This window comes from Buteo buteo, chromosome 11 (assembly GCF_964188355.1).
Source record: "Buteo buteo chromosome 11, bButBut1.hap1.1, whole genome shotgun sequence".
Taxonomy (NCBI): domain Eukaryota; kingdom Metazoa; phylum Chordata; class Aves; order Accipitriformes; family Accipitridae; genus Buteo; species Buteo buteo.
In genome coordinates, this window is record NC_134181.1 from 22042210 (window position 1) to 22058230 (window position 16021).

Sequence of the window (16021 nt, forward strand, 5' to 3'; positions counted from 1 at the left end):
CAGTCACGGGCACCCCCAAGGGGGTGACAGGACCTTCCCACTTGTCCCCCATTATTGTGGTGACCCCAGGGTACCAGGACATCCATAGGACCGCAGGCGAGGTTATTAATTACAGTACAACCTTTATTAATACTGGAATCTTCACAGTGCATTCGTTACTTGTAGCAGTGACTATGGAAATCAGGGGGCACGGGGGGTGGGTGGGAAAGAGGGGAATTACCACCAAAAAAAAAAAATTAAAAGAAAAGAGGGAATAAAAGAAAGAGAAAGAAACCTGGTGGAGGGATGGGGAGGGAGGGAAGCGGCGGCAGAGGCAGGAGCACGGAGGGGAAATAAATTAAAAAAAAAAAAAAAAAAAAGGACCAAGTTAACAACAGCACCAGAAAAGTTACTTCAGTCGAAAGACAGGTCGGTTTTTTTTTTTTTTCCAAGGAAATTTCGTTTTCTGTACAAAATAAGAGACATCCCCCCCTCCCCCAAACCCAAACATTTGTCACTTGGCATCAGCGGTTCTGGGCAGGAGAAGGGGTGGGGGGGGAGCTAAATCATTATTTCTAAGGCGGAGGGAAAGGGGGCTGCGATGCGACAGACAGCGGGGCGGCGGGGGGGGGCTATGTACAGCGGGGAGGGCCGAGGGGGTTGTGCTTTCCTCCAGCCGCCGGCAGAAATCAGCTGCTTCGCTTTGGGTGGGGGGGTCTGGGTGAAACCCCCCCATCCCCCGGCCCCCCTCCTCCCAGCAGGACCCTGTGCAGGGTCTGCGGGTGTTGAGGGAGAGGGAAGGGGTTTGGGGGAGGTTGGGGGGGTCCCCAGTGATCCCCAGGGGCGGGGGGGGGGAAAAGAGGAGGTTCAGCATCCTCAGTCCCCAGTGTCCCCCCAAGTTGGAGGGGGCTGTAGTGCCTGTCCCCCCACCGTACCCCCACCCTCTCACACACGCCAACCCCCCCCCCCCGCCTCCTCCCTGCTGCTTCTGACCCCCAAAATGGGGCTGAGCCATGCTGACCCCAAGCAGGCACCCGGGGCGGGGGATGGGGACAGGGCCCCCCCCCACTCCTAGTGCTGCTCCTGCTGTGGTCCCCGCTGGCACCGTCCCCTTCTGCTGGGGCTGGGGACACCCGCCTGTGCCTGGAGGGGGAGAGGGGGAGGGAAAAGAGAAACCAGAGATAAGAGAAAAAAGAGAGAGGGAAAAAGGAAAAGAGAAAGAAAGGAGAAGAGAGAAAAAAGGGAAAAAAAGGAAAGGAGAAAAAGAGGAAAAAAGAAAGGAGAAAAAGAGGAAAGGAAGAGGAAAAGAAGAGGAAAAAGAAGAGACGGAAAAGAGAAGGAAAAGACTAGAAAAAGAGAAGAAACAGAGAAGAAAGAGGAAAAGAATAGAAGAAAATAGAAGAAAAAGAGGAAAAGGAAGAGGAAAAGAAGAGAAGAAAAAGAAGAAAAAGGAGAAGAAGGAGAAAAAATGAGGAAAAGGAGAAGAAAAAGAGACAAATAAGAAAAGAATAAGAAAACTAAGAGAAGAATAAGAGAAAAGGAGAAAAAAGGAAAAAGAAAAAGAAAAGAAAAAGAAAAGAGAAAACAAAAAAAGAGGAGAAAAAGAGAGAACAAGTGAAGGAAAGGCGTAAGGAAAGGAAAGGGCCGGGAGGGGAGTGGGAGACAGAGGAGCAGAAAGCAGGGGGCAGCGAGGGAGGGGCAGGGGCAGCGGGTGCCGGCGGGTGGGGGGGCTCCGAGGGAGGCGCAGTGGGTGGCCCCGGGGGGGTCCGTCGGCTACGGCGGGCGCGTCCCCGCTGGCCAGGGCGTCATCACGATATCCGCGGGGCCGACCTGTCGTTGGTGACGGTCCTGCGCAGGCGCACCCCGCGCCGGATGGCCACCAGCATGTCTTCGGCCGGGGGGTCCATGGAGGCTGCCGGAGGGGGTGCAGGGGTCTCCTCACTGGGGCCGGACCCCACGAGGGCGGTGGGGAAGGGGAACTGGCCTTCCCCCAGGGCGTGGGCACCAGCCACCAGCTCACCGATCTTCTCTACCAAGCTGTGCCGGTTCGCTGCCAACTGTTGGTCCTCCTCTTCCTCAGCGGAGAGGTGCTGGCCGGCCCCAGGGTAGACGGAGATCTCCATGGCACCGCCGCCCCAGGCGGTGTTGGGAAGGCTCAGCCGCTTGGGCGAAGCTTTGGCAAAATCCAGAGGGTTCGGCGAGGCGTCGTCGGCGTAGAAGACGCACTCTTCGCTGCCCACCCGTGTGGGGCCAGCGTAGCCGGGGGAGTCGGGCACTGTGGGGGTCTTCACGGGGACGATGGGGGGTCGGATGGGGATGGGGCCAGCGTTGGAGAGAGTACGGCGGACCGAGGGCTTGGTGGAGGGCGTGCGGCGGATGGTGGCCACCCCTGGGGTGGTGCCGGCTGGTAGGTTGGTGCCGGTGGGCAGCCCGGCAGTGGAGGCAGGACGCTTGGTCTGGATCATCCGCCGGTAGTTCTGGGCAATGTTGCTGTTACGTGGGATGGTGGAGGACTTGTCGAAGTCGCTCTGGGGGTCACACTCCACGTCGCCATTCACCGAGTAGCAGTCGTAGTCAGAGCCTGGGGAGGGGGCGGCAGTCAGCGTGGCTGGGTGGGCGGTAGGCGGCCCAGCTGGCACTGCCAAGCCCAGCCACTACCTTCACAATGCAATCCCAGCCAGCCCGAACCAACGCCGTTGCAGCACGACCACAAGCAAACTCAATCGCCACCATTGCAACATAATCCCAACTGGCCCCACCCACTGCTGGCACACCATGCTCACCATCAAGCCCAACCATCACCATCAGAAGGCAACCACAATCACCCCAACCATCACATTAAGATCACAACCAAACCCAACTGTCACCATCACAACACGATCACAACCAGCCCCAGCCACGACTATCACAACTGGCCTCAACCATAACTACCACATGGTCATAGTCAAACCCAACCATTGCCATCGCAATGACCCCAACCACCACCATCACAATGTGATCACAGCCAAACTCCACCATCACGTGCTCACAACCAGCTCAGCCAACACTATCACAGCAAAACACGACTGTACCCCTGGTTACTTGATCTCCAACCGCCACCTCTGCTGCCATCACCCACCGTATCCACCTGTACCCAACTGCTGTGCACAAACACATCACCACAAACCATCACCAACCACAGTTCACATGGTGCTACCTGTTATTGCACTGCCGGGCACAACTGTAGCCATCAAGACCCAACTAACACCCAACTAACCAGGAAACTTCATGGCTGCCGCATGGCACGATGCTTGTGCCGCATGCCAAACCCCCAACGCACACAATCATTAAATCCTCACCCCACCAGCCCCCATGTGATGCGACCACAAACTGATGCTACCGACACCCAGTGCGACACAGACATGTCCTGGGACCACCAAAGCCTCCGTTGTCCCCTTCCCCTCTCCAGGTGCCATTTCGGGTGGGGCCAGGTGCCCCTCGCTGCCACGGGGCAAGTACCTTGGGAAGGGATGGTGTCCTCGGAGCAGGAGGGGGTGGTGGTCTGCGTGCTGTAGCCGCTGGAGTACTGCAGTGAGTCCCGGCTGCTCTTCTGGTGCTCCAGGCTGAGCCCCCGGGTCAAGACCATGGCCAGGTCGCTGGCAGCGGGGGACACCTCCTCCCCGTGCTGCGGGGGCAAGGGGGTACTGTCAGCACCCTGGTTCCTCTCTTGGGAGCCCCCCAAAAGCCCACCACCTCTGTGGTCGCCCCGTCGGAGCTAGTACCTTGGCGGCAATCGTAGCCGGTGACATTCGGGGCCTGGGAGCATCCTCGCCGCCGATGCCCGAGTACCCACTGGCAGGCGAACCCATCTCGGCTTCCCGCAGGTGCTCCACACGGTCCTTGCGCCGCTGCAAGGTGGGGACCACCGGCTGGTCGTAGGGGCTGGCCTTGGACCAGTCCTGCAATGGGCAAGGCATGGGGTGACACCGGGGACACTGGGACCAGGAGCTGAAAGCAGGGCAGGGCAGGAGGGGGCACGCGCCAACGTCCCCCCACCCCGAGCCGCGGGTGCTGTCTGGGATGCTCTGCCCCATGGGAGGGGTGGGATGGGGGGATCGGGGGGGCTGAACCCCACGAGGTGTGGGGGGACCCACGTGTGAAATGCAACCCTGGTGGGATGGGGGACAGCACCGTGGAGGGGAGGAGAGGAAGAGGAGGGTGCTGCTGCTGAAGGCTTCACCTTTCCGCCACCTGCCCGTGCCCTGGCGGCGGAGCAAGAACTAACCGAGGTGGGGGAGCTGCACTCGCTAACCGACTGGCAGGTTTCGGAGGCCTCCGAGGATGCCGAGCTGGAGGACTTCTGCTGTGCCAGGAGGCCAAGCCGTGAGCCGGAGGGGGAGAGAAGAGGCGGTTAGCAAGCACAGCCATGACACCAGCGTAGAACAGCATCCCCAGCCCACCCGGGTCCCCAGCCCACGGCAGCAGATGCGAGAAGGCAAGCGGGATCCGAGCCCGCAGCAGGGAGCACAGAGCTGGGGAGGTACTGGCTGGGTGAAGCTGGGATGCTCAGCCCCAACCCTTCCCCCTGCTCAGCCCAAGCTCCGCAGAGCCAACAGTCATTTTGGGGAGCGGGGATGCTCCCCGCAGCCACGGCGTTGGGATCCCTGGGCGCTCTCATCACCATGAGCAGCACCGCGTTGGCAATGCCAGGTTAGCGTGGTTAGCGTGCTGGCAGTGCCAGGCAGCCTGGGGGCGCAGCCAGCACAAGGGATCGGCAGCTCTGGGGGGGTGCTGGGGGGGCCTCTGGAGCATCCTTGACACTAGGGAGGATGCAGGGCGAAGGGGAAGCTTTGCTCTGTGCTGCCTGCCGGGGGACTGGTACAAACTGGGTGTAACGGGGCTGGGTTGATTGGGAAATACTCTGTTCCCCTGGCACAGGGAGGGGATACCTGTGCCGCATCCCTGGGGGGGTCACAGATGAGGTTTCTCTGCACCATGGCCCATGGTGGCCCCGAGCAGGGCTGGCATCCCCCAATATTTCCAATATTTATCTCCTATGATGCCAATGCAGCTGGAAACACGCCTGGGGGTGGGTCCCATCACATCCGCACTGGACCCTTGTGTTGCGCCCAACAGCACCCACCCATTCCACAGAAGGGAAAACTGAGGCACGGGGGGGGGTCAGCGGCAGCGCTGACCCCCTCCGTACCTGGCTGGTGATGTCCGAGGGCATGGGGGAAGGCGGTTTGGAGTAAGTAGCGTCCTGAGAGATGAAGCCGGAGTCGTGGGAGGAGACGCTGGAGAGGCGGGTGGCGGCGGCGGGGGGCTGCGCCAGGCTGCGGTAGCGATAGGTGGAACTGGGTGAGCAGGTCTGAGCCCCGCCGGGCCACGCCATGCCACCCTTGGCACTGCTAACGCTGCTGGGGGGTGCCGGGGGGGGGATGGGGACACGCCGGAGGGGAGGACAAAGGAAGGAAAAGAGAGTTTAAGATGGAGGTTCGGAGGTGGTGGGGTCCCCAGGCAGCAAGCCCAGCACCCTACCCCACACCCCAACCTGGGGAAACTGAGGCACGCTGTCCATTTCCCTTCTGGGTTCCCCCAGTGGCAGGGGACAGGCTGAGCAACATGGCAAAGGTGACATGTTTGCCCCCAGACCTCCCCCGCACAGCTCACATCGTCCCCAAAACCCAGAGGACGTGCCAGGCACCCGTCCTGCCCCATAGGTCTACCAGCCCCGACCCCGCACCCATCCCAGTGCACCAAGACCAGTTCCTCCACATTACTGGGGACCAGCTGGCCTTGATGTGCACCTTGTGAGCATCCCCAAGGGCCGTAAGCATCATTAGCCCCCTGGGGTTAATGAAGGGGTCTGGATTTCCAGGCAGGTTAGGCAGGGAGCCCACCTCACCATACCTGCACATGCTGGACTTGCGGGAGCTGGAGCTGCTGGGCGAGGATGGGGGGGTCTGGTAGGACCAGCTGTAGTCAGAACCCTTCAGGTCCTTGATCACCTGCAGGAAGGATGGGGTTTAGGCCCCCCAAAGATGCTCCCCCACTCCCCTGTCCCTGCCTTTTACCCCCCCCCGCTGACCTGCTCGCTGGCGGGGGGCAATTTGTGGGGCTCAGCGGTGAGCACCACCAGGTCCTCGATGATGCCCTGCAGGTGGGTGATCTCTCCCAGCATGGTGAGCTCCCCGTTCTGCGGCCAAGAAAAGGGGGAGCATCAGCACCCATCGGGCGGCAGCAACCTCCCCCGCTGCCGCAACCCCCTCCAGCCCCCCCGGCGCTCACCACCACGGGCTGCAGGAAGGTGATGAAGGTGCAGAAACGACCCCGCTCCTCGATGAGGGCTTTGCGGACTGCCTGCTTCTCCGTCTCCTCCAGCAGCAGGTACATGTCGTTGACATCCTGCAGCGCGTTGTCCAGCTGGGGTTGCAGGTCCCCCTTCCCTGCAAGATGGGGGCACCATCAGCACCGGGTTCCTCCGACACCCCTCCCTGCCCCCCCGCAATATGCTGGGGGTCCCGTGGCCAAACCAAGGCCACCCCCTGGCTCCGGCTGGGAGACATCACCCCATCCTCACGTCCCAGAGGGTACTACAGGTTCCCCCCCTCTCCGTGCTGGTATCCCAGGAGTGTCCAGGAGCACTCTCACCCCACGGCAGCCCCGGGGAGGGGGGGCTTCTTTGCCACCCCGTCCTCATCCCTGGCACTTGGGACCAGAGGACCCGCTGGGGTGCCACTGCTAAACTAAGCTAAAAGCAGGGGCGGGGGGGGGAGGCACAGGGAGCGGACAGATGGACGGACTGAGGCAGCCCCAGGGAGACCAGGCAGGAGCGGAGCAGACGAGGAAGCAGAGAGGGGGCCGGGAGGGGTGTGGAGGGGGGCAGCGGTTCACTTACCAAGCAGCTCTACAGGAAGGATGTGGAGGGGAGGGAAGAGAGAAGGAGACAGAGAAAACGTGTGAAAAGAGGCCGAGGGCCGGGACGCGCGCCCCTGCCTCCCCGCCACCCCCCCAGGCCATGCTGGCACTCCCCTTTCTGGGGGGGGGGGGCAGTGGGACCCCCTTGGTGCCCACCCCCACCCTGGTTGGCAGCCAGGGTGTCACATCTGGGATGCCCGCCCCGGCTGGGGGTGCCATGGAGGGACTGGTGGGGGTACCCCCCCCAGGAGACCCCCCCTCACCTTTGCGAGCCTTTTTCTGGAGCTTGAGGGTGTCGGAGGATTTTTTCTTGATCTCGTGGCGGGCTCGCTTGTACTCTGGGGGCACAGAAGTGCTGTCAGAGGAGACCCCCCCAGCTGACGGGCACAGCTCCCCAGGACAGATCCAGCTCGGCCCAGCCGTACCTTTCGCGTGGTCCTTGTCCAGCTGGTTGGCAGTTTTCTTCCAGTCCTCAATCCTGTCCTGCAAAGGGTTTATCAGGCTCTCCATGAGGGCGCTGGAGCAGGGAGAGAGAGGCAGAGAGTGTGGGAGAGCGCTGGAGCTGGGGTGGGGGGGAGCTGTGCCCTCCACCCTGGGCCCAGCCAACATCCAGCATCTCCTTCTTCAGAGAGAGAGGGAGGGCTGAGCCCAGCCAACTCATGTCACCGATGCCCTGCGGACGCTTACTTGGTGAACTGCCGGAGCTTGGCCTCGATGCTGCGGTGCCGCATGCACATGCGGGTCAGCGCGGAGCCGATGTCCCTCGTGGCACCTGGGGGGGGAGCAAAACACTGCTAATGAGGGGCAGGGGACACCCCCACACTAGTCCCAGCCCAGTTTGTATACTGGGACCAGGCTGGCTCACAGCGGGGACAACCAGTGCTGGGATGCCTTGGGCTTTGGGAACACTTTGGGTCAGAGGTAGCTCACTTTCTCCCCTGATAAATCCACTTAATAAATAAATCAACATCCACTAACTAATAAATAAAGCACTAAATATCCCTTCCCATGGCTTCGAAATGAAAACCTGCTCCCGCTTTTTTCCCAGTTTGTCTCAAATCCAGCACTGGAGTGGGGCCAGGGAAGCGGGGGGCGAGGTATTGTGCAGCCAGCCAGGCACGCACAGAGGAACCAGCCGGTCGGGAGCAAACAGCTCCAGGACCTGCTTCCCTCCCCGGCTCCATGCCAGGCAGCCGGCTGCGTCCCTCACCTCCAAGCACAATCCCGAGTGTATAAAAAGGGAGTGAGAGCTCCCCGGGGAGATAGTTGCCAGCAATGGAAAGCTGGAGCGTCCCTTTCTGGTGAACCTGCTGTTAACTCTGAAGCCTAAGGATGGCCACATGGTGGCAGTGCTGCTGGCAAATCTCAGGAAAAGCAGCAATCTGAAATCCCTGAGCGCAGGCTAGGGAGTGATATTCTGCCTTTCTCTCCCAAAAAAGCCTCCAGAGACACCTCCCACCCTTTGCAGGAGTTTTGGGCACCCCCACAGCACCCCAGTGCTGCAGAAACAGGGGAGCCCCTGTGTGGAGGACCTTCTCCTCCTGTGCTGGGGTATTCTCCTAATCCCGCTCCTAATGCTCTTATCCTGGCTCCTGCTGTTCCTAATCCGATTCCCCTGCGCGCTCACATGCCTCGTGTGAGGCCGCCAGCCGGCCCCCACCCAGTGCCTTGCCTCAGTTTCCCCATGCCACTGCTCTGCCTTCCCCCCCCGCCCCCCAGAAAGCAGGGACGTCCAGTGGTATCCCCGAGATGCCACCACCTGGCACAGCACTACAGGGTGGCCCCCCATGATGCCAACTCCCGTGGTGCTGGTCACCAGCTGTCCCCAGCACCCCCCACTGTGTCCCCCCCTCCTCGCTTTTGGTGCCTGGGCTGGAGGGTTGCTGGGGGAGCCCCTAATCTCCCTGGTGCAGTGGGCCAGTGGGTTTGGAGGCAAAGCTGATCCCAGCTCAAGCTGCTGCCTCCTTCTCCTCCTCCTTCTCCTCCTCCTCCTCCTCCTCCTCCCCGTGCAGCTCCAGATGGCCTGGATGCCGCCAGTCTGCAAACCAGCCCGGGACCATCTGCTTGGCAGAAACCGAGCGGTGGGAAGTGGCTCCTTGCCACCACTGGGCACCTGGAGAGGGTCCGGGGGCCTGGCCCCCCCACCCCATAGCAGCGCAGTGGGGTGCCCCACCTGCAGCCTCAGCTCTTCACGTCACCTCCCCGGTGGGTGAGGGTTTGTCCCCGAAGCAGTTGAGCGTGGGCTCCTGCATCTCCCTCCATCTAATCCCCCTTCCCCAGAGCCCCCTGGCGCAGCCAAGACCCCCCCTGGGCACCTCCCAGGTGGGTGCAGGGGACAAGGGGCACCGGGAAAGCGGCACAGCCCCAGATCTGGGTGCATCCCAGGGGGGGCAGAGATGGGTGCGGGGGACCACGGCGCGAGGCTGCACCACCCCGAATCTCCCCACAAGCAAACCAGCCCCACCAGAAGATGCCGGCGAGGTGCCCACCGCACCCGCTCCCCAGCCTCAGCTGCACCCCGTCTTTCCAACCCTGCTTCCCAGGGGACGCTCCATCTCAGGGTGGGGACAGGTTGAACATGTCTCCATGCACGGTGGAGCTGCTGCTTGGAGCCCACCCAGCCCACAGGGGGACACTCGCCACCCAGCCCCCTGCCTGGCCAAACCTGGGGACACCCATCCCTGGGTGGGGAGGACCCTACCTCGGGTGTTGGTAGCCATGTCGGCCACTTTCTGGAAGGCATCCAGGAAGGCGACTGCGGCCAGCACCGTGGTCCTGGGGCGGAGAGAGCGAGGGGGGAGCTCAGCAGGTGCTGGGCCCCCCGAGATTTGCCCGTGGTGGGGGAGGGGGTGTCCCCCGTGTCCCTCCCCCGGCCACTCACCTGAGCTGGGAGTGCAGCTTGGTGGCCTTCGAGTTGAAATCCTCCCAGATGGGGTAGGAGCTCTGCAAGGAGGGAAGGGGACAGTGAGAGCCGGAGCCCCTCGCCCCCCCCTGCACCCCCTCCCCAGGCAGGGCAAATCCCCCCTTCACCACTGCGGAGAGATGGGGCAGCTCGGTGGCCGTGCCTGGCTGGGTGTGGCTTCTCTGGTGGCTAATAAAGGCTGAGCACAACCCTTTTGCCCTCCTGGGTTTTTCCCTTTCCAGTCTGGCCACGCAACCTCATAGACCAGGGACACCTTGGGATTTTGGGTGATCTCTTCCTCAAAGGGGTCAAGGCAGCTTATGGCTTTGGAAATTTGAGGGGAGTAAATGAGCTGGTGCACAGGCAAACTTTGAGACCCTGGCCAGCAGCAGAGCAGAGCACCCCAGCGCCTGTGGCCTCCCCCAAAGCAGCAATGCCCAAAACCGCCATCATGGAGGGCTCCAGCCCCACAGTGGGTAGCCCCAGTTCCCGGCTCCCCCGAGCCCACAAGGACTGACGGGGCAGGAGGGAAGGTCTGAGGTCCCCCCAGCCCTGAATGGAGCAGTTGTGTGGGGACAAGGACAGGTCACAGGTGCTGGGGGTGCACCCCAGTGCCATCCTGGTGAGGCCACCCCAGTGCTATCCTGGCCAGGCCATCCTGATGCCGTCCCATTGAGGCTATCCCAGCAAGACCAGTCCCAGTGCCCTGGTGGTGAGGCCATCCCAGGGCTGTCCCGGTGCCACCGTCCCAGTGAGGCCAGTCCTGGCAAGACCAGTCCCAGCGGTGTCTTGGAGATGCCAGTCCCAGTAAGACCATCCTGGTGCCGTCCCAGCGAGGCCAGTCCCAGTAATGCTGGCTCCAGTGCCATCCCACCAAGGCCAGTCCTGGTGCCATCCCAGCAAATCCATATGGCGAGGCCATCCCAGTGCCACCATCCAAGCAAGGCCAGTCAGTGTTGTCCTGGTGAGGTTAATCCTGGTGCCATCTTGGTGAGGCCATCCCAGTGCCAGCCTGGCACAGCCAGTCCCAGTGCCACCATGCCGGTGAGGCTATCCAGGTGCCACGATCCCGGCGAGGCCATCCTGGTGCCATCCCAGCAAGGCTGCTCCCAGTGCCACCATCCCAGCAAAGCCATACCAGTGAGGCCAGTCCTAGTGCCACCATCCTGGTGATGCCATGCTGGTGCTGCCATCCCGGCGAGGCCAGTCCTGGTGCTGTCATCCTGGTGAGGCCATCCTGGTGCCACCATCTGATGGCAGTGCTGGGGGCTTGCAAATTCCCCTAGGGTGGCCACCAGGCTGGGACATGGGCACCAGAGCCGGCTTTGCAGGACGTGGGTCACCGCACATCCCTGTGAGCCCAGCTTGGTGGCACCTCTGGGGACAGAGTTTGCACTGAGGGGGCACGGGACCAGCCCAGGGTTCTTTTTTGGGGACCATGAAAGCCCCAAGTTCCCCACGAGCCAGCAAGGAAGGGGTTTGAGGATGCCACTTCATGTGCCACTTGTGGCAGTGCCGTGGCTCAGGGCCACGAGTCCCCAGGGACTGCCATCGCTGGAGGGCAGGACCACCATCCCAGAGCCACCTTCACCCGGCCACCTCAGCTAGGGTGAGCGGAGGATCCCCCCAAACGAGGGGGCAGGTCGTGATGCCCCCAGCCCCCCATGGTACTGGGCAGGAAGAAGATGAGGATGAGGAGAATGGGGACAAGGACATGCCAAGGTCACCCAGGGACGCCAAGCATGCTGGAAGAGAGGCAACAGGAATGAAGCTGGCTTGGGGATGCCGCTGGCTCGGGGACTGCCACCAGGCTTTGCTGCCCAAGTCCTCCCCAACACAGGCCGAGGGGTGCCAAAAAGCCACGCGCCACCGAAATAAGGTCCCTTTGCCCCCGCATCCTGGCTGCTGGACCCTAAGCACATTGCTGCCGTTGAACGCCATCAGCTCTTTGGGCAGGGGGTTATTTTTCCTGGTCCCCCAGCACCCACGCCAGGACACCCACATGGCTGGGAAATGGGGACAGGGACGAGGACGACGCATCCTTAGGGGCCACCGGCGCTGGGCCGGGGCTGTGGAGGGTACAAGCCAAGCGTGGTGGGGCTTTTTTCTTCTTCTTTATTTTTTTTTTTCTCATCTTTCCTACCTACGAATGCCATGAAAATGAATCCAGCCCAGCTTCCTGGGGCACGCAGGCGCGGGACACCACGGTGAGGGGCTCCCGGCCCAACCACGTCCCGATGGGGTTGGGCACGTTGCTGTGTGGCTGTGCTGGCACCAGCCGGGGCGGTGATGGCTCCGGACTGCCTCATCCCTTCTGCAGCCCCAGTGGGGGGAATGGGGAAACTGAGGCACGGGCTGCCCCCACCTCCACCCTGGGTGCGTGGGGCTCAGCAGGGTTGCCAGGAGGGGGTGGCTGAGGTGAAGGTATCTGATCACCCTGGCACCCTTCCCCACCAGTCCTGGCCCCCACTGCCCTGGGGCTGGTGCCTGGAAAGAGCAGGGATTTTTTTCCCTCAAGGGCTTTTCTCCCAGCCCCGAGCCAGAGTCCAACCCCGCGGAGCCACCACCACCCCTCGAAGGGGTTAATCTCCTTCTCAGCAAGGCTTTTATTTTTTTTTTTATCCCCCCCTCCCCTGCTTTGGCAATGACAGCATTGTCTGGACTGGGCTGCCGCAAGAAGAGAGGAAGAGGAGGAGGAGGAGAAGGAGGAGGAGGAGGAGGAGGAGGAGGAAGAGAGCTTTTGCCTTCCAAAACCGACTGGGGCTAAACCCCAACACCGGCGCTGGCAGTGGGAATTTCGGCCCCCCAAGATGAAGAAACCCGGCTGGTCCCCTCCTCCCCGCTCAGCCCCCAGATAAAAATGCCCCCCAGCATTTTTTATTTATTTTTTTTGAAATGAAAACAAACAAAAAAAAGGCTTTTTTTTTTTTTTTTTAAACACGGCCCCATCCTGCTCCCAGGGAGGGTGGAGGCGATGTCCCCTCCCTGGGTTGGGAAATGGGATTGAGGAGCCGGGGGACCTTTTTGTTCCATTGGTGCAAACCCCAGCAGGTCCAGCAGAAATCCAAGCTGGGGAGTGGAGGGTGGCGGGGGCAACGCTATGCCCAAAACAGGCGGCGATGCCTGATGTGGGGCCAGCGGTACCTGACGTGGGGCAGCAATGCCTGGTCTGTGATACCCAACGTGGGGCTCCAGTACCCGACCTGGGGCTCCGGTACCCAGGGATGGATACGGGGCTGATATGGGGTTGCAATCCCCAGCATGGGGAGTCCGATGCCCAACGCAGGGCCCTGATGCCCAATTGAGGGTTGATGTGGGGTTCTGGCACCCAGTGCCAGGCTCTGACTCCCGAAGCGGGGCCCCGATGCCCGACGTGGGGCTCTGACAGCCGATGATGGACACGGGCTTGATAGGGGGCTGTGAGCCCCAGCATGGGGCTCTGATACCTGGTGACGGATATAGGGCTGATGCGGGGCTGCGATCCCCAGCGCGGTGGGGTCCGATGCCCAACGCAGGACCCCGGTATGGGATTGATGGGGGGGGGGGGGGTCCGGCACCCAGTGCCAGGCTCCGACACCCGATGTGGAGCCCCGCCGCCGGCCGCGGGGCTTGATGTGGGGCTCCGATACCCGACGCGGGGCCGCGATACCCATCTCGGGGCCGGACAGCAGAGCCCCGGTAACCCGCGGCGGGGTCCGGAACGGCGAAGCGGGGGCTGCCCGGGATGGGGTGGGGGTGGGTGAGCGGGGGGAGCGCTGTCACGACAGCGGAACAGGGGGGCGGCGGGGGGCGAGGGGTGGGATCCCTACCTTCATGTCGTTGATGATGGCTTGGAAGAGGCCGCCGAGGGCTCCGCACTCCTTCTCCGCCGTCTCCATCGCGGTGCTGCGGCAGCCCGGGGCGGGCGGCGCCGCCGGGGGAGGCCGCGGCGGCGGGCCAGGCTCAGCGGCGGCGGGGGGCGGGCGGCGCCCGGGCGGCGGCGGCGGCGGCGGCGGCGGCGGCGGGGCGGCGGAACGGCGGGGGGGGGGCCGGGCGGGGCACGGCGAGGTGCATCGCCCCCCCCCTTTCCCCGGGGGTTTAGCGGACCCGCCGCCCCCCTTAAAAGTAGAAAGCCGCCCCCCCCCCCCCCAACTCCCGCCCTCCCCGGCAGCCGAGCGGAGAACGGAGCGCGGAGCGGAGAACGGAGCGGAGAGGAGCGGGGCGCGGAAAACGGCACCCCGGGGCGGCGGCGGCGGCGGCGGCGGCGGCGGGGGCGGAGCGGGGCGGGATCGGTGCGGCACATGCGCCGCCCGCCGCGGGGCCGGGCCGGGCCGGGGGGGGGGGCTGGGGTGAAGCGAGGGGGGGCGCTGCGAGGGGGAAGCCCGAGGGATGCTCGGGGGGCGGCAGCGGGCGCCCGGGGCCAGGCCCGGTGGCGCTCGGGGATGCGCTGGGAGCTGCTGGGGGGGCGGCTCCGGGAGCCCCAGGGCTGCGGGGAAGGGAGCCCCGAGGGATGGTCGGGAATGCTGGGACTGGGGTGCGGCCCCCGGGTTTGCTCACAGGGCAGGAGATGCTCTCGGGGTGTTGGGTGGGGACCGGGAGAGCCTCGGGTTGCGCTCGGGGATGCTGGGCCTGGGGTAAGCGTCGGGACCGCTACGGGATGCTCGGGGGCAGCCCCAGACCCCTGGAGATGCGTGGGGGGGATGCTGCCTCCAGGCCAGGGCTCCCTTTAGCCTCTCCGAGGGCTGTTTGACCCCCACCGCCTTCCTTACCTGGGGAAGGCGCATGCCTACGTGTGCTGCGGGCAAGCGCCTCGATGCAGGCTGAAGTTTAACGCCCTCCAGGGTGATTATACAGCAGCTCTGAAACATCTTAAGGCACTCGATTACCAGAGAGCCGTGGGAAACGTGCGGCCTGCCAGCAGACAAGCCCTTCTCCGTAGCTATCCCGAGGCCCCATCCCCAGCCTCCCGGGATCCGAGGGTGCCGGGCTGAGTCCCGACAGACCTCGCTGCACCTCACAGTGAAACGATGCTCAGTTGGGGCTCAGGGCTCAGCCTGAGCCGCCTATTCCCCCTCCTGCCAGAAAAGCAGCCCCGATCCCCGGCCGGCGATGCCCCAGCGGCACGGCTCTGCTCTGGCCGGCGCTGGTCAAGAGCCACCCATAAGGAAATGATTACGGCTCGGCGCTCCGGCAACCGGCTGGAATTTCTCCCTATAAACCCTGTCCCTCGGTGTGGAAAGAGGCCACTCGGCGGCAGGGAGCCCGGCAGGAGCCATGGGCAGAGCTCCGGGGCCAGCAGCAGCCCCAGCACATGCCGGCAATAACGCAGCAGTGGTTGGGGACAGGCAGCAGAGACGCCCCTGGCACCCTGAGCAGTCAGCAGGCTTGGGAAGCCACGGTTCGGCCATCCTGAAGGGTTGGCTGTTAAAATTAACCCACCGTGACTGGGTTTGGAAAGCCCTTTCCTGGGAATGACAGGAATGTCTTTATCCCGGCCAAAGCAGCGTCGGTGCGGGGCTGTTCAGGGAACCCACAGCCAGAGCCCGGCTCTGCTGTAAACAGGCCAAGAGCCATAAAAACTCCACAAATTCCTCCAACCCCCCTTTCCCCAGCATCAGGTGAGGGCCTGAAACACGTCAGGGATGCAACGGTGACCCCCCCCAACTGCAGCAGCCCGGCACGTGCTGGCAGTGATGGTCCCTCGGTGCTGTGAGACGGGGCGAAGGCAGTGCTGATGGCTGCTCAGGGCCAGGAAAATGCCTGTCACCGCACTGTGGTTTCGTGACCATGGCCTGGAAGAATTTCGGCGGTGGTTTTTTTTCCTGCTGGGAAGAGGAGCAGCAGGAGAAGCCCTGCTCACTGGCGAGCCAACGTGGCAGGGCTGGGCCAGCCCAGGTCTCAGGGTCGAGCAAGATGCTCCATGCCAACCCCTGCTCTTGCCCTTTTTTTGGCCCCCCTTGGGACTGGATCCATGATGGGGAGCCCAGCTACGAGGAATGGGCTGCTCTGCATCGCTTGTTTATTTTATCGTGGGGAGCTTAAGTTAGGAACAAAGAATCGAGTCCGGGGCTGGATGTGATGGGGGTCTCCGCTGCCCTCCGTGCCCCCCCGTGCCAGCTGGGAGTTAAGGCTGTGCTGCCATCCGTGCCAAGAGCTGGGGGCTCGGGGAGGATGTGTGGATGCGGGGAGGGGGCTGAGTGCCACGCACAAGAGTGTGAGTCCCTGGGTGAGATGCTGCAGGCAACCTCCAGCATAGCCTTG

At 63.0% G+C, this 16021-nt stretch overlaps 1 protein-coding gene across 3 annotated transcripts; it reads right to left on the reverse strand.

The window, feature by feature from the left end:
* Positions 1 to 122: 122 nt before the first annotated feature.
* MTSS2 (MTSS I-BAR domain containing 2) lies at positions 123 to 15623 on the reverse strand. Of its 3 annotated transcripts, none has more exons than XM_075040417.1 (14): positions 13591 to 15623; positions 9761 to 9822; positions 9581 to 9654; positions 7567 to 7651; positions 7305 to 7396; positions 7143 to 7217; positions 6250 to 6407; positions 6050 to 6157; positions 5872 to 5969; positions 5168 to 5294; positions 4244 to 4318; positions 3741 to 3917; positions 3478 to 3643; positions 123 to 2560 (listed from the first exon to the last, which is right to left on the reverse strand). In XM_075040417.1, the coding sequence occupies exons 1-14, from the start codon at positions 13657 to 13659 to the stop codon at positions 1788 to 1790; spliced, it is 2139 nt and encodes a 712-aa protein (XP_074896518.1). In that variant the 5' UTR covers positions 13660 to 15623; the 3' UTR covers positions 123 to 1787. The 3 variants fall into 3 exon arrangements, with proteins under 3 accessions (XP_074896518.1, XP_074896517.1, XP_074896516.1); XM_075040416.1 differs by having other exon boundaries at positions 5168 to 5375; XM_075040415.1 differs by having other exon boundaries at positions 5168 to 5378.
* Positions 15624 to 16021: the final 398 nt, after the last annotated feature.